Source organism: Salmo salar, chromosome 01 (assembly GCF_965601325.2).
Source record: "Salmo salar chromosome 01, fSalSal1, whole genome shotgun sequence".
In the NCBI taxonomy this organism is placed as follows: domain Eukaryota; kingdom Metazoa; phylum Chordata; class Actinopteri; order Salmoniformes; family Salmonidae; genus Salmo; species Salmo salar.
In genome coordinates this window covers 141,125,690-141,146,262 of record NC_138291.1, presented here as the reverse complement: position 1 = coordinate 141,146,262, position 20,573 = coordinate 141,125,690, and the positions used below count along the sequence as shown (strand labels likewise).

General features: G+C 46.9%; 1 protein-coding gene across 2 annotated transcripts in view; it reads right to left on the bottom strand.

Moving 5' to 3' along the window:
- Nucleotides 1–480: 480 nt before the first annotated feature.
- Nucleotides 481–20,573, bottom strand: part of LOC106561151 (tetratricopeptide repeat protein 28) — an 85,106-nt gene continuing 65,013 nt past the window's right edge. For both annotated transcript variants that reach the window (XM_082978842.1, XM_082978843.1), the window contains 28 exons: nucleotides 16,329–16,525; nucleotides 15,866–16,019; nucleotides 15,596–15,767; nucleotides 15,276–15,444; nucleotides 14,865–15,025; nucleotides 14,275–14,763; nucleotides 11,430–11,649; nucleotides 10,723–10,803; nucleotides 10,495–10,620; nucleotides 9,878–10,004; nucleotides 9,654–9,763; nucleotides 9,293–9,422; nucleotides 8,803–9,048; nucleotides 8,566–8,719; nucleotides 7,758–7,877; nucleotides 7,242–7,392; nucleotides 6,927–7,106; nucleotides 6,527–6,721; nucleotides 6,101–6,432; nucleotides 5,747–5,994; nucleotides 5,492–5,616; nucleotides 5,317–5,394; nucleotides 5,027–5,186; nucleotides 4,820–4,896; nucleotides 3,936–4,065; nucleotides 3,629–3,736; nucleotides 2,873–3,491; nucleotides 481–2,752 (listed from right to left, as the gene is read on the bottom strand). In XM_082978842.1, coding sequence (XP_082834968.1) covers nucleotides 1,441–2,752; nucleotides 2,873–3,491; nucleotides 3,629–3,736; nucleotides 3,936–4,065; nucleotides 4,820–4,896; nucleotides 5,027–5,186; nucleotides 5,317–5,394; nucleotides 5,492–5,616; nucleotides 5,747–5,994; nucleotides 6,101–6,432; nucleotides 6,527–6,721; nucleotides 6,927–7,106; nucleotides 7,242–7,392; nucleotides 7,758–7,877; nucleotides 8,566–8,719; nucleotides 8,803–9,048; nucleotides 9,293–9,422; nucleotides 9,654–9,763; nucleotides 9,878–10,004; nucleotides 10,495–10,620; nucleotides 10,723–10,803; nucleotides 11,430–11,649; nucleotides 14,275–14,763; nucleotides 14,865–15,025; nucleotides 15,276–15,444; nucleotides 15,596–15,767; nucleotides 15,866–16,019; nucleotides 16,329–16,525 — 6,371 coding nt within the window. In that variant the 3' untranslated portion in view covers nucleotides 481–1,440. The remainder of the gene's footprint in view (nucleotides 2,753–2,872; nucleotides 3,492–3,628; nucleotides 3,737–3,935; nucleotides 4,066–4,819; nucleotides 4,897–5,026; nucleotides 5,187–5,316; nucleotides 5,395–5,491; nucleotides 5,617–5,746; nucleotides 5,995–6,100; nucleotides 6,433–6,526; nucleotides 6,722–6,926; nucleotides 7,107–7,241; nucleotides 7,393–7,757; nucleotides 7,878–8,565; nucleotides 8,720–8,802; nucleotides 9,049–9,292; nucleotides 9,423–9,653; nucleotides 9,764–9,877; nucleotides 10,005–10,494; nucleotides 10,621–10,722; nucleotides 10,804–11,429; nucleotides 11,650–14,274; nucleotides 14,764–14,864; nucleotides 15,026–15,275; nucleotides 15,445–15,595; nucleotides 15,768–15,865; nucleotides 16,020–16,328; nucleotides 16,526–20,573) is intronic.

Genomic DNA, 20,573 nt, shown 5'->3' with positions numbered 1-20,573 from the left:
AGAAGGGACGATTAATACATTTTGGTATTTGTGATCAATAATATGTCATATGTGTTGTGTGACATATATCTCTGGTTCAAACCATAAAAATGTCAAGGATTCCAGAGGTTTCTCTGGGCAAGAACTATCCCAAATAGCAGTACAGGTAGACAATATGTTTCTAAACCAATGTCACTTATCTCAATATTATTGGTAATACAATCATTACATTTCCATAACCAAAACCTGTATATGGGTTTTGCTCTAAAGAACCAGGATGTCACCAGCCAAGTCCTCACTTTCAACAAGCATCATCACAGGCACACCTAATTCCATCTCTTACCGCTATGGCAAGCTTGATCAAATTCTTATTTTATAGTCTATAAAGTTGATCACACTATAAATATCATGGTTGAGGGTTCAGTTTTGTTCACGAAGACAGGAGCAAAGTCCAGGCCGGCAGTAATATCCCTGTTAATAACCATTCAAATGAGACATCAAGAGAGCAAAACTTTTTTATTGAAAAGAATTTACTGAGAAAAAACTGAGATGCATCTGCAAAAAGTGTTTTAAAAAGACATTAAATGTTTCAATAGTAAGAGAGTTCATGCTTTCAGACTGACACTCCATTTACATAGGTCTTCTCACATGTCTTTTCAGCAATTTAATAAAAATATGATATATTTTTATTTGTGTACTGTTTGCTTTTTAATATATAATACATGTAATACTGATGACAAAACACTGGATTTAATTTACAAAATAAAATAACAATATAACAGTTACAATCCTTTATAATAACAATTAACAATAATTAGATTCAAATAAATCATACATTTTATTGTTTTAGATAGAAAGTAAAAACACAATTTTTGTATTTTCAGTCATCGTAACAGTCTCCGAGCCTGAGACAGAGTCTGAATGTATTAAGGTAGGAGGAGGCATGGGGACTACATGCTCTGCTGTCAGTGAGGAACCATAGGCACCATAACCCAGGGTTATTATTACAGGGTCCTATCTGACCCTCTGGTCCTTCAGTGACTGCACTCTTCTCCTCTATGATCTAGCACTGATCTGTCCTCCCCACTAGGGGGCAGTCAGTCACCGTAAAGTGCAAATCGGAACTTCAGTTTTGGTGGTCCCCAGTGGACCTTCTTGCTAATGTAATGTTCAGTCCCTTTCATAGGTCGCAGCACAGCTAGTAAAACCCACCAGAAGAGACTTAGAGTCAGGAGCAGATATCTAACCATATCTAACCATGAAGAGTCTCTAAACCACAGCTTTCCAACCCTGTTCCTGGAGAGCTACCAGGTTTTCGCTCCAACCCTAATCTAGCGCACCTGATTCTAATAATTAGCTGGTTGATGAGCTGAATTGGGTTAGTTACAACTGGGGTCCATTAAAAGCCTACAGGAGGGTAGCTCTCCAGGAACAGGGTTGGTGAGCCTGCTCTATCCCCTCTCAGCATTTAGAGGAGGGGAAGAACTTCCCAGGCGAGGGGAACTTGAAGCCATTCCCAGAGGGCAGTTTGACAGGGTGTGGGGGTGCTCCAGGACAACCTCTCCTGGAGGAGTCAGTAGCAGTCTGAGGAGGAGGCGCCACTGGTGGTTTTGAACCCAGCATTCGATGTCCGTTAAGCGGGTTGGTGGGGCTCTGGGGCCCTTCAGCGTCCTGGTTCTTGTTGGTGGACCCATGTCTTGGAGAGAGGTGGAGAAGCCCCAGGACATCTTTTTGGACCGTGCTCATCTTCTTCCCCCCATCTCGGAGCACTCTGCCTGGGCCGGGAACCTCCTGCCTCTGGGTGGCATTGGACCAGAAGGTTTTCAGGTTGTGGATGGCCTGGACCCTCTCGTCGACCAGGCCTGCCTGTTTCAACCGGCGCAGGCCAGGGGTTTCAGCCGGGCTGGAGCGGGATGCGGTAGAGCCTGTAGAGGAGTAGGAGAGGGCAGGGGAGGGGGCCAGGGAGAGGGCTGGGGAAGGGGCCAGGGAGAGGGCAGGGGAGGGGGCCAGGGACGGGAGGCTGCCGGCTGGAGAAGGGTGGCCTGAGCTGGGGGAGATGGAGATGCTATTGGGGGAGTGTGAGATGTGGGGGGTGTAAGGGGAGCTGGGGTATTTAAGTCTGAGCTGCGCATGGATGTGGGGGTCTGGGGTTCTGGAGGGTGAGGGGTGAGAGAAAGAGAGGGAGGAAGAGACGGAGGATAGGGCCGGGCTGTTGTAGCCGGAGCTGATCTTCTGTAAGGACGAGCAACGAGAGGGGGGTTTGGGCCTGGTGGAGAGGAGAGGGGTGGAGATGGGTGAGAGAGTGGCAGGGAGGGGTGAGAGAGGGGTGGAGATGGGTGAGAGAGTGGCAGGGAGGGGTGAGAGAGGGCTGGAGAGGGAGAGAGGTGAAGCCCGGGCCTGTAGGCTGGCTCTACTACTGGGTCTGCTGAAAGCGCTGGTCTCAGACGAACGGAAGCCCAAACCACCTCCAGTGGGGGTCAGGGGGGCTGAGGTGGAGGTGGAGGAGGGTGTACATTCTTGTCCTCTTAGCCCCTTCTCCCCTCCCCCATTGCCTACCCTTCCTGTCCTCCCCCTCTGGAGGCTCTCCAAAGCCTGCATGTGGCTCTGGGTCTCTTCCAGGATCCTGGTGGCCAGCTCCTGGGGGTCCAGAGGGGTGAGGGGTGGCTTGTCTTCCTGGGACTTGACGGTGCTGTCTGTCTCTGTACTGGACTGGTCAGACTCAGAGAGGACCGCCTCTGTACTGACCACCTGACCTTCAGACAAGCTCTGAGAGCTGGGGAGGAGAGGAGGGCGAGAGATGTTTAACTTCATGTGACAAGTTGGTGAAGTTGCGAACAGTTAAAGCAAACAAGTGTCTTTTTAGCCTAGTAAGAAAAAAAAAGCAACAACTTACCCCTGGGACTTAACGTGTGTGTTAGGGCTGGGGGGTATGTCCAGGGGGGGCGGGGGGACTTTGAGCGGTGAGGTGGGAGTGCTGACACTCCCCTTGGAGGAGATCGAGACGGGGTACCCCCTCCCTGCCGCGCCTCCCCTCCCTGCTCCTCTAATGTGTCTGTGTCCTCCAGGGAGGGGTAAGGTGTCACACTCCCTCCCCCCTCCTCCCCCTCCTCCCAGAGGCTCACTGCTGATGATAGAGAATCCTTCATACTTATCCTCCCCCTCTGTCCCTCCGCCTACTCCTCTGTGATTCGTTAATCTGTTTCTCGACACACCTCCTGTGTGTCGGTGAGAGACTCCTCCGCGGTGCCGCTCCAGTTCCTGCTGCCGTGAACGCTGGCTGATGCCATCACTTCCTGCGGGTTCGGGGCGGGACAGGAAGCTGAGAGAGGAGGCGAGGGAGCTGAGGCTGTAGAGGGAGATGGCGTCGCATGAGAGACTGTCTGGGCCGCCAAGCGTTGGCGAGAAGGGAGGCTGGGGGAGGTTAAGGGGGAGGGAGGCACACTGGGAGGAGGAGAGAGACTCTAGAGATGAAGAGCTGTCCAGGCTGAGGCGTCTGGGGAGCTCTGTGGAGTCTGCAAGGGAGAGAGGAGAAGATGGAGAGGTGAGACAGGGGTAAGATGAAATGGTGAAGCACACTGTAACTATAGGAAGTCCGGATGCCTAGATACTGTAACAATGTAGAGTTTAGAGAGGACTCGGAGACTCTTACCAAACAGTGCCAGTAGAGATTGCAGAGCAAAGTGCATTGTCCGTCTGCAAGCCTGTTTACCCGTCTTCAATAGCACCTCCTCCTGTCCTGCCTCACATAGGTCAAAACCTGGAGGGAAACAGAGAAGGGAAAAGAATGACACACACAGCTCATGCTTAGGCTTTAGCTCAATGGGCTAACACAGTCTTGTGACATGCAGGAGACCTGGGTTCAAACTTGACACACCCACACTGGCTCTCAAAAGATTAGATTGGCCGCCACTGCTATTATACAAGTATATCTACCGCTCAGTGCGGTGATGACTCACCCAGCGCAGCCAGGAACTCATGACAACCAGGAAGTCTCCACAGCTGGACACTAATGGACACCTGGATGGGAGCCAATGAGAACTCCTGCTCCTTGTCACATGTCTGTTGCTGAACCAATACCTGGTGAAGCTGGAGACAGGGAGAGGTCGTTTATTAGGTTATCGTAGTTTAGGTTACTTCCGTCTTGTCCTACTTTTTTGCCTCAGTATGAGTTTCTCATGCCAGAAAGATACAACACACAACTTACCATTACCACCATATTTTTAACAGCCTTCAAGTGGTGGGTAAGAGGAAGAGCGAAAGAGATAGACTTAAATTGTTAGGAGCAGACCATTAGAAAGTAACAAATCTTATAAACGAAGACTACGCAGGGACTACCACTATTTATAAGCCCTAAAAATCCCAGAGGTTATGATGATTTTGATATTGACCCCATGCAAACATTACCAGGCCCATCACATGCATATTCAAATAATATTTCTGGGGGAGCCACTTTTGTGAAACAACCAAACTGGACAAGCTCCCAAAGTCCAATTTATTCATACATGATATCAAGTTGATTCATATAGATGCTATTTAAAATACTATTAACATGGATTATCAAGTTATTTGATTCTAGATTTTAGGACAATTGGGGTTATCAGAAACTCACGTGTAAAAATAATTTGATGAATCTTTTTAAATCTGGCCTTATCTTAGTAATAGCACAAAGATATGTCAAATCAGGTAATGACACATTTTGATGTTTTGGGGTGATTGAAACGCATCAGAAAGTTCAGGAAAACATCAGGGATGATCATCAAACAATCTTTGTGTATGATCTTCTGAAATAGAGCGTACAGCACGTCAATTAATCAGTGTGTCTGTGTGCATTGAGGCCTACCTTGTTGATTAGCTGTTCTCCAGTCTCAGCAGCAATGACCAGTTTACAAAGGGCCTGGAATGCTGAATGAGGCAGACCTGGATGACAGAGAGGATTGATTGATTGATAGTTTTCCATGTTGGGACTGGAGTATAGTGCTGTGCTGACAGTCTCGATTGGTTGATTATTTGGTTGAATGATTGATTGACTAATTCATTGATAGGTTACCTAGTAATGACTGCAGAGTGGTGCTGCAGAGCTGCAGCCGGTCTCCAGGGTCGGCCATAGGGAAGAAGACAGCAGCGGGGAGACCACTGCCGGTACCGGGACAGTCTAACCGGAACCCCACGGCTGACAGCAGGGCCTGCCATCCCGGTACACCACCAACCTGGTGGATTCATAGAAAACAGATATATTCATTACGATAACACAGAATAACTAAGTAATGAGAAAAACCAAAGACCTTACACTGAAGAGCACACACACACGCACGTATGCAAACACACACACATACACACCTTGTTCTCCACACTCTGCTGCAAGGTGTACATAGCATTACTCTGACCACTCTGTATACGCTGGAGAGACTTCTCAACCTGAGGGATGGAGGGTAAATCACATTATTAGGCAAGGTTCTTTAAAGTCTCTTGAATGGACATAGGCGAGATGGCAAACATTGTCCATGTTTATTACCAGGTGCAAAAGTACTCTCAGGGAGTCTCTAGCCCTCTCAGGGTATTGGAGGATCTCTGCCAGAGCCTGGCCAATCAGAGACGAGGGGCTGTTCAGCTTCACATCACAGCCAATCAGCATGAAGCCTGTGAGAAAACAGGAAGAGGAGTGAATAATGTGTGATGTTTGTGTGTGTGTGTGTGTGTGTGTGTGTGTGTGTGTGTGTGTGCGTGCGTGCGTGCGTGCGTGCGTGCGTGCGTGCGTGTGTGTACTAACCCGCCCAGTTAGAAGGGTGTGAGAAGTGTGTGCTGCTCTGTAGAGTCTTCATGGCCTCAGTGAGAGCTGCACTGGCCTTGGTCCCATTCAGCAGCGCCGTGTAGAAGGTGTGTGTGAACACCTTGGAGGCTGCCATGGGAACGGGCCACAGTGACACACACACACACTGCACCCCCGCCGCAAGGAAGGCACGGGTCAGACCCACAACCCCGTCAGCTGTCACCCTGCTAACACACTCCTGGTACGACCTGAGTGAGGAGAAGAGAGATAACAAGTTTATAAACGTAGGCGTACGGCATAAAAAAATATAAAAACCGCTTGGTTGATAATTAGGTATTTGTGTGTGTGGCTCACCCCAGCACCACCAGTTTGACAGGCAGTCTCAGGTCCAGTATGTCTGCCGCAGTGAGCAGAAACTCCTGAAGTGGTGGACTGTCACAAACACTCTCTGCGTCACACACACTTCCTCCGTCCTCGCTCCCGTCCTCCCGTGCCTCAGTCCTCGCTCCCACATCCCCAGTCTCGCTTGAAAGCGATCCCCCACACGGTGCACTCTCCTTGGGCCGTGTTCCCGAGTCCATCCCTGGATCCTGGCTGGGGGAGAGAACCAGGGCCGCCAGCTTCCAGGAGACATGAGTAGCAACGTGAACACACTCTGCCTGGCCCATGGCTGCTATCACACGGTCCTAGAGAAGAGAAAAGAGAAGTGAGGAGAATGTTGCCTGTTTGTGCGTCTCAACAAATCACAGGAGTAGAACACACATGCTTTATTTTCAGTACCTTGGTGGCCTGTGTTCCAGTGAGGGGCTGGCAGCCCAGCAGTTCCCCCAGGCGGAGGGCCTCGTCGTGGGCAGAGGGCAGCGGACCCCACAGCCAACGCTCCATCACCCTGGAGGGCAGGCGTGGAGCCCCTACCACTGCAGTCATGGAACCCCCACCGCTGTAGAGGAAGGGGGCCCCGCGACGAGGGTAGGACTGGAGGTGGGGAGGTGATGCAGATTTAAATGATTGATTGGTCAATGACACAATTATCATTATGACAGCATGGTTATCAGTATATTGAATTGTGCCGGTTGTGCTTTTGTCTTATATAGTGTGTGTGTGTGTGTGTGTGTGTGTGTGTGTGTGTGTGTGTGTGTGTGTGTGTGAAATTTGAGTGTGCGCTGTACTATACACGCACCTTGGCTACGGGCCCCAGGCTCCCTATAGATGGGACAGCCAGAAGGTTGAACCTCTCATACAGGTACTCATTAGACGAGCTACCTTTGAGCAGAGCGAAGGGAACCAGGTACAGCTCTCCCTCTAACACCAACACCAACTGTCTGTGTCTGCCCACTGCACCACTGCCGGGCATCAGCACCTAGCGACAGACGGAGGAGGGGAGGACGAGAGAGAGCGAGGATGAAAGAATGAGTATAGGCAGATAGAAGATGTAATTCGATCTACGTCAAATGGTAACGCGTGTCTTACGGTAAACACACACACACACACTTACCCCCTCCATAGGTGCAATGAGCAGGTGGTGAAGTGCTCGGAGGGGGGGTTTGGCGAGGGGGGTGGGTGGGGGTCTACAGGGTAGAGAGGGGGAGGAGGTCTCGCTCACTGGAGACACTGTAGAACTGACCAGACCAGAACTCCTACCATTCCTGTAGAAATATGCAAAAAGAGGCTTTTTTACATTACATTTTTTTACATTTAGCAGACGCTCTTATCCAGAGCGACTTATAGTAGTGAATGCATACATTTCAATTCATTTCATACATTATTATTATTTTTCCCATACTGGCCCCCCGTGGGAATCGAACCCACAACCCTGGGGTTGCAAACAACATGCTCTACCAACTGAGCCACAGGGCTTGTTGTTGTTTAACAACTGGTGCTGTCTACAACAAGTAGATATGGCATAGGATCATACGACATGACACTCTCTCCATATGAAACATCAGACTTTATTTGAATGGATGTGAGGCACGGTGACGTTTCAGTCTTTCTGCAGAAGACACCCACCCACCTGTTGAAGAGGTTGTTTCTGGAAACCATACGTAGGTAGCCTGTAGGGTCGCTAGCTGAGCTCAGCCGTTCCTCAAACTGCTGTTCCAACAGATCCCCCGCTTCGCTCTCTGTCTCACCTCTGTTACACACATGCACGCACGCACGCACGCACGCACGCACGCACGCACGCACGCACGCACGCACGCACGCACGCACGCACGCACGCACACACACACACACACACACACACACACACACACACACACACACACACACACACACACACACACACACACACACACACACACACACACACACACACAGTAATGTGCTGTTGGCTAGGGCAGCAGTACTGCAGTGGTTGTCAGTGAGAGGAATTTGTGAGGGGGAACATTTGCTGACACAACACAGAGGTCCATGACAAAGTAGCCTGCAGTGCTGGCGCCGATGGGAGCTGCGTGTGGTATTCAACTTCATTACCCTCCGAGGTGTGATAGTCTCTCTCTACTTTATTAAAGATTGTTTGGCGCTTCACTGACGGGTAGCCAGTGTGCAGTGTGTGTGTGTGTGCAGTGTGTGTGAGAGAAAGCGAGAGAGGCTGTGAACTCCCATTATCACTTGGAGGGGTGCCACCTCTGAACAAGCCCATCCATTCTACGGAGGGAGGGAGGGAGGGAGGGAGGGAGGGAGGGAGGGAGGGAGGGAGGGAGGGAGGGAAAGACAGAGCACCGAGCCAAGCGATAAAGAGCGCTTGCAGTCTATCAGTGAAGCACTTCACAATATTTGAATAAAGCCAAGACCATCGCAAGGGCAAGACACACACATACCTGCTGTAGTAGTTGTCTACTCCCAGAGCCTCTCTAGCTGCAGTGATGTGCTGCTCCAGAGACTGGCAGCCACTAACTCCTCCCCCCTGGATCTCTGAGGCCTGCAGCTCGGATCCTCCCTCACCCAGGTACACCTCGTGGAACTTCACTATACCTGCACACAACAGAGGGTGAGGGATTTAGAGGTGTGTGTATATGTGTGTGTGTGTCTCTCTGTTTAAGTGTGTATGTACCTACCTGTGCCTGGTGCCAGTAGCCAGCTGTAGAGGTACCCTGCGGCCAGAGAGAAGTACAGCACCAGTGACTTTTGACTGTTGACCGTATCCAGGATGTGTTCTACGGTTACCGGGGAGTAAGGGTCAGGGGTCGGGGTATAAGGGTCAGAGGTCAGGGGTTGGTGACCCTGCTGTCGCTCCACCAGGAGGTCGGCGAACGCCCGGGTCCGACCCCGCTCTGCCACTGCTAGGGCCTCGTCATAATGACCTGGAGAGGAGAGAGGGATGAACAGAGGGATGAGAAGAGAAGAGAGAGAGCGATAAGAGATGGGAAAGTGCAAGTAGAGAAAGAGAGAGAAAGAGAGAGCGAAATAGCGACAGGAAGAGAGAGAGAGAAAGAGAGAGAGGGAGAGATAGAAGTGGGACAATAAGCGAGAGAGAGTGAGAAAGTGAAGGAGATGGATAACAAGAGAGATGACATAAAAACTGAAAGAAAGTAGAGAGAGTGTTACCCAGGCTGACGAGGATCCTCTGGAGAGCCTGGTATGATGATGTCTGCAGGTCAAACAGAGTCAGCCTGTAGTCTGAATTGAGTTGGGCTTCATGACGAATCGACTCAAACAAGGCAGACGCTCGGTACAGCTGCAGAGAGAGAAAGAGAACGCACACCTACATCACACATTCATTCACACCTGAATACACACCCATGTGGCACCCCCATCGTGATATACACGCAATTCGTTTTAATTTTAAATGTAGGGAATCTCAAAACCCCGAAGGTTAGAATCAGAGACTGCAGTTTCATAGTCAACCAGCAGGTGTCAGCAGGACTCAAGAGAAGCAACAGTAACTTTGAAACACACAAGTTGGTACCTGGTTCTGGGCCTCCTCCAGGTTGCTGCTGGCCCACAGTGACAGGCCCAGACGATGACGGATCCTAGCCTCCTCCTCTCTCCTCCCACACTGCTCTGCTAAACGCAGACCTGAAACAGAGAGGAAGAGAGAGAGGGAGTCTCAAAACATCATCAAATCACCCCTCTCCTACCCTCCCTCTTTCTCCAAAAACCATGTTTTCATTCATCTATCTCTCCTCTCACCTTCCTGCAGGTACATGACAGCCTGTGTGTAGTTCTGTAGCTCATGGTGTGTCCTCCCCAGGCTGCCGTACGCCAGTGTCTTGGCTGTGAGGTCATTATTCTGCGCTGCCACACTCAGGTGCTGCTCCTGATGACATCACCACAGACAGAAAGGTCAAGTCCCAAACCGTTTACCTGACAGAACCCACAGCAGAGAGGAAGGGTCGAAGCAAGAGGGACAACTGGGCTGTCTTCTCCAGCAGGTGGTGGTTTTTCTTTTTTTTCGCTCACCAACTGAGAAGTTTTTGTATGGCTGTCAATGAGAGTGTCGAATTTAGTTAACAAAAAATGTAATGGCTTATGTGCTACGTGTGTCTTACTTGATCTAATAGAAGTTTTATAATGATTACGTTGTTACAATTGACATCCCGGCAACTTTGAGAAAAAACACTTTATATCGGAGTTGTGCCTGTTGTTCCCACGAGTATCTGCCCTCTCATTGGCGAGAATGGTCCATCCTGATCTTGCCTCCTCCCGACTGCCTTCCATTTTTTAAGACATTTATTTTAATTGTTAGAGCGGCAGCTTGAGTATCTGGTCAATATAATGGAAAATCTGTGACCATAGTGTGTGTTTACCTGACAGGCCACGGCCCTTTCGTAGTTTCCCAGCGCCTCATAGGTCAACCCCAGGTTCCCGTAGACCCTCCCCTGACTCCTCACACTTCCTGTTTCCTCCGCAATCTCTAATGCCCTCTGGTGCCACTGGAGAGAGAGAGAGAGATGGATGGATGGACAGATGGACACAGACAGACAAACAATGGACCATTGCATGGGGAATATAATAACATCATTATAAGAACCGACCTGTAGAGCTGTCTCGTTCTCTCCCATCAGCTGGTACACTCCACCCAACGCCCCGCTCGCTTCGCCCTCTAGTGCTCGGTCCTGGGAGGAACAGATTTAGAATAGAATATATATATTGTATAATATATTATAGATTTATAACACATCTATAACAGATTTATAACACACACACATATATATATATACACACAAACATATATATACACATATATATACACATATATATATATATATATATACACATATATATATATATATATATATATATATATATACATATATACATACATACATACATACATACATACATACATACATACATACATACATACATACATACATACATACATACATACATACATACATACATACTATATATATATATATATATATATATATATATATGTGTACATATATATATATATATATATATATATATATATATATATATACATATATAGAGCGAGAGGGAGAGAGAGAGAGAGAGAGAGAGAGTGTACCAGTCAAATGTTTGGACGCAGCTACTCATTCAAGAGTTTTTCTTTATTTTGACTATTTTCTACATTGTATAATAATAGTGAAGACATCAAAACTATGAAATAACACATATGGAATCATGTAGTAACCAAAGAAGTGCCCCCTCCACTACAGGTATTTATTCCTCCCTCCCATCAGTCATTCACTCATTCGAGAGGTAGAAGTCTTACCCCTGCGGTGGAGGCGATGTTAAGTTGATGCTCCAGGCAGGATAGGGCTTGTTCATAATTCCCCAGCTGGCTGTGTAGGTCTCCCAGCTCCCCATATGCCTGGGCCTGGGCTTTCCTTCCTCCACTTCCTCCCTCTCCACCTCCCGATCCACCCAGCTCATGGGCCACCACCAGACGCTTCTCAAAACACACCAACGCCTGCTGGAGACTACCTAGAGATCTGTCAGGAGAGGAGGAAGGGAGGAGATAGGAGTTATTTTTGTTTAGTCCCATATCTCTCTTTGGAGCTGCTAACGTAGGCCTGCTGCTTGCTGCAGATGAGTCACTATTGCACTCAGAAGGAGCCCTACCAATTATTTACATAAATGTGACTCGTTTCAGGAAACTAGGCGTATGTCGTGTGTCACCACTTCACAGGAGAGCCATTTGAATGTACACTTTTTATTTTTATCATAATGCGTTTTTTTGGGGCAGAAAAGCATTCTGGAACATGTGAACTTTCATGTGCCTTAATAACAAACGTGTATGCCATCTGTAAATACAAATAAAATTGTTAAATTACAAGCCTAGTTGGTTTAGCCACGGAAAAAGTCAGCAACCTTCCCGCTAGCCATGATTGGCTGAGATAATGAGTGGGCTGGACATGCCGAGAGATGAGTTCGGATTGGTCTGTCATGTAGCACACTTCTGTCTATAATATGAGCTGGTCAGTATGTGTAGGTAATCCTTTCTAAAGTGGATTTGTTTTTTAAGATATCGTAGTAGAATTCCATAAGTGTTGCTCTCCACTTTCTGGAGGACCGAGTTTTGAATTCTGGCGTTTGATTGCAAATATGCAGACAAAGTTGAAAATAGAACACACAGAAGCCTGTTGTATAAAACACCTGTCTCTGGATTACATCTTCAAACTAAGGGCAACCATCTGTGACAGAGAGGGAGAAGCGTCCATCCATATATACGGGTAAGACAGTCTAGATAGCTACATTTTCAGATATTACACATTTCTAATTTTGTCAGAAAGTAGTTTTAATTTCAAGTTAAAGTGTACTGTTAGCTAGCTAGCTAACTAATATTAGCTGGCTGGCTCGCTAGCTAATGTTACATGTATGATCTGTGTAGTAATATTATTAGTATCTCAGAGCCATTTGCATTGCTAGTTATAGCCTAATGTTAGCTAGCTAACATTGAACCTTGTTGGTTAGCTACCTGCAGATTCATGCAGGGCAGTGACGTTATGATTTGGGATTATGCTTCATTGTTTAGCTAGCTAGCTACATGTCTAAACAAAAGACTCCACTATGCAAGTAATTATTTCAATAGAATGTTTATGATGTCACTGCGACAACTGTCGATAGACGTCAGTAAACGTCAGTAAACATTGGCAAAAAAGCGCAATTCAATTTTTACCAACAGCACAGTTGCAGTTGGCAAACGCTCTGGCAGTTGGAAAACGCTCTGGATACCATAAAAACAGCCTAACCATCTCTGCTAGGGCGCGTAAAAAGGTCAGAGTAAGCTGTTCTCTCATTTGTGTCTGGAAGTAGCTAGCATGCTAGCCAACGTTAGCCAGTTAGCTTGGGTGCTTGACTGCTGTTGTTAGGTCAGAATACTCGGATCAACCCTACTCCTTGGCCAGAGCGTCCAGAGTGCGCTCTGAATGCTCCGAGAGCAAAACGCTCTGAATTTACGAACGGACAATGTGACAACGCTATGAGTTTATAAACGCCCAGAGCACACTACTCTGGTACTCCAGATTACATTTACGAACACACCCTTGGTATAACCCCAGCCTTTACTCTTGAAACTTTGGTTGTTTAGTACATAGTCTCACATGTGAATCCTTATATGGGTGAGGCTAAAGCTTAAGGTGTGATAGATGCTGAATGGGTGTAGACAAACTCTCCACTAGGTACCAAAACATTCAAGAGCCATTTTCTAAAGGTTACAAGTTTATCAACTTTCAAATCAGAATTACTTTCCCATTGTTCCTCAACTGTAGTGTATGATATAACAGTCTCTACTTTTATCCAATGTAAAAAACATAATTTCAAATTTTGCTACGTAAGACCGAATCGAACCGGTTGGTCACAATTGCATTTCATATTAAGTACACAAAGTATACATAAGTCACACCATAAAACACTATGATCTCAAAACAGCAAAGGCTTCTAGTTTCCCACAGAGCTATATGTGAAACTTAAGGAAGTTAACAAGAAAACCAATTAGGCACTAACTTCAGGTCATGTTGATTTTGCTAGTATGAGATGAAAATAAACATGCACAGCTTTGGGGGAGGGAATGTAAAAGAGGCTGTGTCTGAAAATGAACATCAAGCTGTGGCTTTTATCAGTATAACTACATTACTTATTCTTTAATTATTCTGTCTTTCCCTCACCAGGGATCAGCAGAGAGAGCGAGAGAGAGAGAGAGAGAGAGAGAGAGAGAGCGAGAGGAGAGAGAGAGAGAGAGAAGAGAAAGAAAGAAAGAAAGAAAGAAAGAAAGAAAGAAAGAAAGAAAGAAAGGAATAGATTGAGAGAAAAGGAGAGGGGGGTTAAAAGAGAAAGAATAGAGAGAGATAAAGAGGAAGCAACAGCCAGACAGAGAGATTGAGAACGAGTGTACTACTATTGTGGACTATACTATTGTGTGTGTGTGTGTGTGTGTGTGTGTGTGTGTGTGTGTGTGTGTGTGTGTGTGTGTGTGTGTGTGTGTGTGTGTGTGTGTGTGTGTGTGTGTGTGTGTGTGTGTGTGTGTGTGTGTGTGTGTGTGTGTGTGTGTGTGTGTGTGTGTGTGTGTGTGTGTGTGTGTGTGTGTGTGTGTGTGTGTGTGTGTGTGTGGCTCTTACCTGTGTGCGTTGCCCAGTCCCCTGTAGGCTCTTTCCTGGTCCTGAACATGGTTGAGACTCTGAGCCACAGTCAGAAACATCTCACAGTACTTTATAGCTTCCTCAAAGTCTCCCAGAGAGTCATAACAGTCTGCTAGGTTCCCGTAGGCCCTGCCTCTGTCCAGCACACACTCAGCCCCACTCAGCTGCTCCAGCATGGCCAACTGCTGCTCAAAATATCCAATGGCCTCCTCCAGGACACCCATGTTCATCTTGGCGATGCCCATGTTGCCCTGGACCTGTGCCTCCACGCAGGCATCTCTGAGGCCCTGTGCCAGGGTCAGCTGGGCCTGGTAACACTGGAAGGCTGTGGGGTAGTCTGTCAGGGCCATGTGGACGGCTGCCAGGCGGCCCAGAGCACCACACTGCCCCCGCTGGTCGTCTAGAGCGGTGCGGGCAGACAGCTCCTGCTGGTGGAAGGACAGGGCCAGGTCGTACTGACGGAGGAGTCTGGGGGAGGAAATTTCTATTACTTCCCAGTCAATATTAACTAAAAACATATGAGAAGTTAATAAATACAATTTTAGATGCTATCTGGGCTAGAAGCCTACCTGTGGGCAGAGCCTAGCGCTGAGTAGGCGTCAGCCTCCATCTTGTGTCCTTTGACCTCCTGAGCAAGGGTGAGCTGCTGCTGGTAGAACCTCACCGCCCCGGCCACGTCACCCCGACACACACACACATCCCCCAGGTTTCCCAGGGCACGGAACACTGCCTGGACACACACACACACACACACACACACACACACACACACACACACACACACACACACACACACACACACACACACACACACACACACACACACACACACACACACACACACACACACACACACACACACACACACACACAGCTTTAATGTAGAATCTCACCACCCCTGTCAAGTCCCCCCAACACACACGCAGACCCAGTTCACGACCCATTCCTCCAATCCCAGTTGTGTTAATGACTGTCTGTACCTGAGTGTTGTTCAGAGCCTGAGCCAGGGACAGCAGGTATCTCTGACAGTCCTCAGCCTTGCTATATTCCCCCAGGGCTTTGTAGGCCAGACCCAGGTTACAGTAGGCTTTAGCCTGGGACAATTTATCACCCAGGTCTTTAGCCAGGGCCAGATCCTGCTCATAATACCTGTCAGTAAAAAAATAAATAAAAATGACTAAGAGTGTGTGGCTCATTTTCTTCACAAAGTTGAAACCTTTGTGTAATTTATTTGGAGAGGTCGGGACAATCTTTATGAGTTATTATTATACATACAAGGTGTATGAAGAGTGTGTCCTACCTGACGGCCTCCCTGTACTGTCCCAAGCAGTAGTGTGTGTAGGCCAGGTTGTGGCAGACCTTGCCCTCTCCCTCCAGGTCCTGTAACTGAGGCGACAGGGTCAGGTACTGCTGGTAGTATGGAACCGCTGGGGCATACTCCCCTCTACAGCAGTGGAAGTTGCCCAGGTTACCTACACTCACACAAACACACACACCCTTTACCTTTAGGAATCATTCAAGTTTATTTAATATTGTTTTGTATTACTGTGTCCATCTGTCCGTCCGTTACCTAGTGCCCTGGCCGTGCTCTGCGTGTCTCGTAGCTCGCGTGCGATGGTCAGGTGGTGCAGGTAGTGCTGGAGAGCCTGGTCGTGAGCACCCAGCGCCTGATAGGCTACAGCCAGGTTACCATGAGTAGAGGCCTGGGAGGGACGGTCATTCACCTGGGAAAGGAAAGAAAGGTCAATACCAGGGCCGAATTCAGCAGGACACAACGTTGGCCAACGTTCAGATACAAATGTATGATGCAGAACAAACATACCTCTTTGGTATATAAAATAAGGAATCACGTCAGCTCTAGTCATGGCATTTCTATCTGCAACGTTCTACAATGGTTTCATATTGAACATGGCCCAGGTGTGTGTCTGCCTCCAGTGATATCTGCTACCTACGATACCGTACAGCCTGGTCGTACGTCCCCAAAGCGCTCTGTGTGTGTTTGTTCACGTGTGTGTTCAAGTGTGCATCCTCACCTCGAGTGATATGTGCAGTTCCTGCCGGTGGTAGCGTACAGCTTGGTCGTACATCCTCAGAGCGTTGTAGGCATTTCCCATGTTCCCATAGGCCCTGCCCTGAGCAGCATAGTCCCCCAGCTCCTGGACCAAACACAGGTGGGCCTTGTGGAGCTTCAACGCTGCATCGTACTCCCCCTTCATCTGGTGGATTATACCTGAAAGAGAGAGTGAGGCACAGAGGGGCGTTTTCAGTCCAGCGAGTGAGAGTGAGTCACGACCAAACAGAGATTAGACATGAGGATGACCAATTAGGATCGCAGTCGACCGTCTGACACTGGGCCTGTTCAGGAGGATGGAACATTACGGAACATTCAGATAGGGAATTGTCGGGAAAAAAGCGAATCGTGTCACCTCCCTGAATACACCGATGTCTGTGAGTGTGTGTGTAGGTATGGGAGGGTATCAGTGCTCGAATATCGGCATCAAACACAAGATAAGAGACGGGAGGACTGAAAGAGGGAGCAAATGTGGAGGTGCCGAGACAGGGAGGAGAGGTAGGGCGTGTCGAGACAGCAGACGTAGATGGATCAGTAACACATGGCCCTGATGTCTGTCTGTCTAATCCAGTGTGTGTGTGCGTGTGTGTTTGTAGGCTAGGGGTCAGTCTTAAAATGGAGTGGAGCATGAAATGAGCTAAGGTAGTTTGGCATTCTGAGTGGAGAAACGCTGTTTCCATTTGCTACTTTCTTTCATCCTGAACATAGCCATGATTTAACAAGAGAGAAAGTGCCTATCAGGTTTAGGTTAAAAGGAAGGGTACTTTCACACTTTCATTGTCCTTATAATGTACTTATATATGTTGGTTAACAGTATATGTCAATAATACATGCATTTATTTTGTTACGTATGCCAAATACTTTATTTGAAATCATTTCTTGCCAGGAACATTTGAAATGTAAGGCTTGAATAATCTATCAATGTAGGTCTAAACAGTGGCAGTGCAGCAATTTTCTTTTAACAACAAAAAATGTTCTGTTCTGTAGCTCAACAGCCTTGTGAAAAGAAAGAAACGTTCAGGTAAAAAATGATAAGGTTCAAAGTTAGCATTAGCAACATAATAAAAAAGGTATTTACGTTGGTATTTGACATTCCTTCTGTTGAGAATCACATTACAAAATGGAAGTACTCTTTTACTCATTCAGAGCAGAGCATGGTTTTACACACAGTGACCTCTGCTGTTATGATCTGCAGTGGTACGCCTTTGATCTATAGAAGTATGGAACCGCCCTCTCTGTAAATGTGAGGTTAAAGGTGTGGAGGTGATGTAATCGAACGTAAACAGCAGAAATAGCATAGAAGGACAACATTCCTTTGTCCAAGTCTAGCTGAACATAGATCCTCTGCAGCTTCTGCTTGATTGTCTCTGGTACACCATCAAGCACACCTACAGTTAACTGTTTAGCTTTTTTAAGAAGCATTTTTCTTGCTAATGGACTCTTTTTCCACCGCTAATAAAAAGTCGTCATTGTCCCCCACCTCCACCTCCCAGCTGTGAATCCCTGAGGTGAATCCCTTTGAACCCAGAATGTCTAAGTACCCACTAAACCTCTCTGGGTTGTCTGGAAGACTCCTATCCTCAGTCTTCATTCTTAGGCTGGTAAGGTCCTCTAAGAGATGGAGAGAGCATGCAGCTGTGTTTGGGTCCAGAACTACAGGTGTGCAGTCCAAAATTCGCTGTATCTTCTGATAGACCTATAAGCCAAGGTTGCCCAGGTGTTTGGCCACGTCGACCAGAGCTCCAGAGACAAGCGGAGGGTCAAGAGGAGAATCTCTGCTTTCATCTTCGCGGTCTTGTAGCTTTGCAGGAATGCGGTGTCATCACCCGACAGCTTCTCCTCTACCTCCCTGATTATTTTAGACAGAGATGACATCCTTTTAATCTTCTCCTCCTCTTCCTCCCTCAGCTTGGCTATTCTCTCTGCCTCTCAAATTCCTCTTTTATCTCGGTTTTCTGGGCCTGCGCCCCGATGTGAGATGCCATTTTCTCCCAGGAGGGTTTGGTCTTGTCAACGACAGCCATTTTATTCTGTAGGGCCGTCAGTGGTGTTCTGAGCTCCTCCCTCTGGGTAGCAGCCTTCTTCACAGAGTAGAAACTGTGGCCTGCGTGCTCAGAAATACTCCACACACTCACGCTCCAGGCAGAACAAGCCAAGCTTATGTTAGTGGAGGCCACACACATTGTTTAGGCCTGTGAAGTGTGTTTGGCGCATTGGAGCCTGTGGGGGTTCTCCATGCGAGGTCACCTCTTTGGCCATCTTTCTGGGCAGCTGGCTGTCCGTGCGCTGCTTCTCCCTCTGCAGGGTCTCAGGGTTGCCGGGAAACGTCTGTCTGCAGACAGAGCAGACCTTGGTCCCGTCCTGCTTCCAGGTGGCCTCCAGGCAGGTCCTGCAGTAGCTATGGCTGCAGTAGAGGATGATGGGTCTGTGAAGATCTCACAGCAGATGGGACATGACAGGTCATCCTCCAGAGGGGAGAGACAGGCTGCCATCCTCTCTGGACAACTGGAGAGCGAATGAGAGAAAGATTTTAGAATGATATTTTTAAGAAAGTGAGAAAGAGCCAGTGTCAATGAGAGTGTGAGTACGTGTGTTGTGTGTTCAAATACAACGTTGGTTAGATATAGAGAGACTGTCTAAGAGGATGTCTACAGTAGTCATAATGGCAGCTTAACTTTTCCCAGCAACCCTAGCTACGGAACTGTAACGTGATATGTGATGCTCCATATCGCCATTACGACTTAGCTACTGTAAAGTCTAGCAATTTCTTTTCAACTAACCTGTTCTTGGCGATACTTTCTTTGTTCTCGATACGGGGAAAAGGTGTATCTTTTAAATGTCCAGTTGCAGGTGGTTCTACAAAAACCTTAGAAACGACTAGATCCTGCAAAGATGCTGGGCGGCGCACAATTGGCCCAGTGTCGTCCGGGTTTGGCCGGTGTAGGCCGTCATCGTAAATAAGAATTTGTTTTTAACGGGCTTGACTAGTTAAATAAAGGTTAAAAAACAATGTAATAATAATAATAATAATGTGCAGCAGCTAAGATGGCGAGGAACCTCCTAGCGCGGTACAAAACATGGACTTAGTATCTGTAATAATTGTCTCTGGTTTTTGTAGAACCACCTGCAACTGGACATTTATAAGATACACTTTTTTCCCGTATCGAGAACAAAGAAAGTATTGCCAGGAACAGGTTACTTGAAAAATTATTTGCTACACTTTACAGTAGCTAAGCCATAACTGTGATATGGAGCATCACATACCTATCACATTACAATTCAGTAGCTACCAGTAACCCTAGATAGTGGATTATAACGGGCTAATGTGATGTTTCATTAGCCGTTACAGGTTAGGTACTGTTTTACATAGCACAGAGAATTTTCAACCAACCTTAACTTGTCGATACTCAGTGGTGTAAAGTACTTACGTAAAAATACTTTAGAGTACTACATAAGTCATTTTTTGGGTTATATGTACTTTACTTTTTATATGTTCGACAACTTTTACTTTTACTCCACTACATTCCTAAAGAAAATGATATACTTTTACTCCATACATTTTCCCTGACACCTAAAGGTACTTTTTACATTTTGAATGCTTAACAGGACAGGAAAATGGTCCAATTCATGCACTTATCAAGAGAACATCCCTGCTCATCCCTACTGCTTCTGATTTGGCGGACTCACTAAACACAAATGCTTCATTTGTGAATCATGTCTAAGTGTTGTAGTGTGCCCGACTATACGTAAATTTAAAAAACAAGAAAATTGTGCCGTCTACTTTGCCATATATACGGAATTGGAAAAGATTTATACTTTTTCTTTGATACTTAAGAATATTTTTTTTAATTACATTTACTTTTGATACTTAAGTATATTTAAAATCAAATACTTTTCGACTTTTACTCAAGTAGTCTTTTACTGGGTGACTTTCACTTTTACTTTTTCTGTTAAGGTATCTTTACTTTTACTCAAGTATGACAAATGGGTACTTTTTCCACCACTGTTGATACTCCCTTATGTCTTCTAAACATCTTCTAAACATCTTCTAAACATCTAGGTCTAGTTTCAGGGGGTGTACGCCACAATCTTGTCTATTTCAAATCTTCTCTTATTGATCAAGACATGCGAGTGTCTTGACATGCAGCACTTTGTGGTGGACACCCACCTGTCTCAATCAATGAGAGAACAGACCATGAGAAAATAT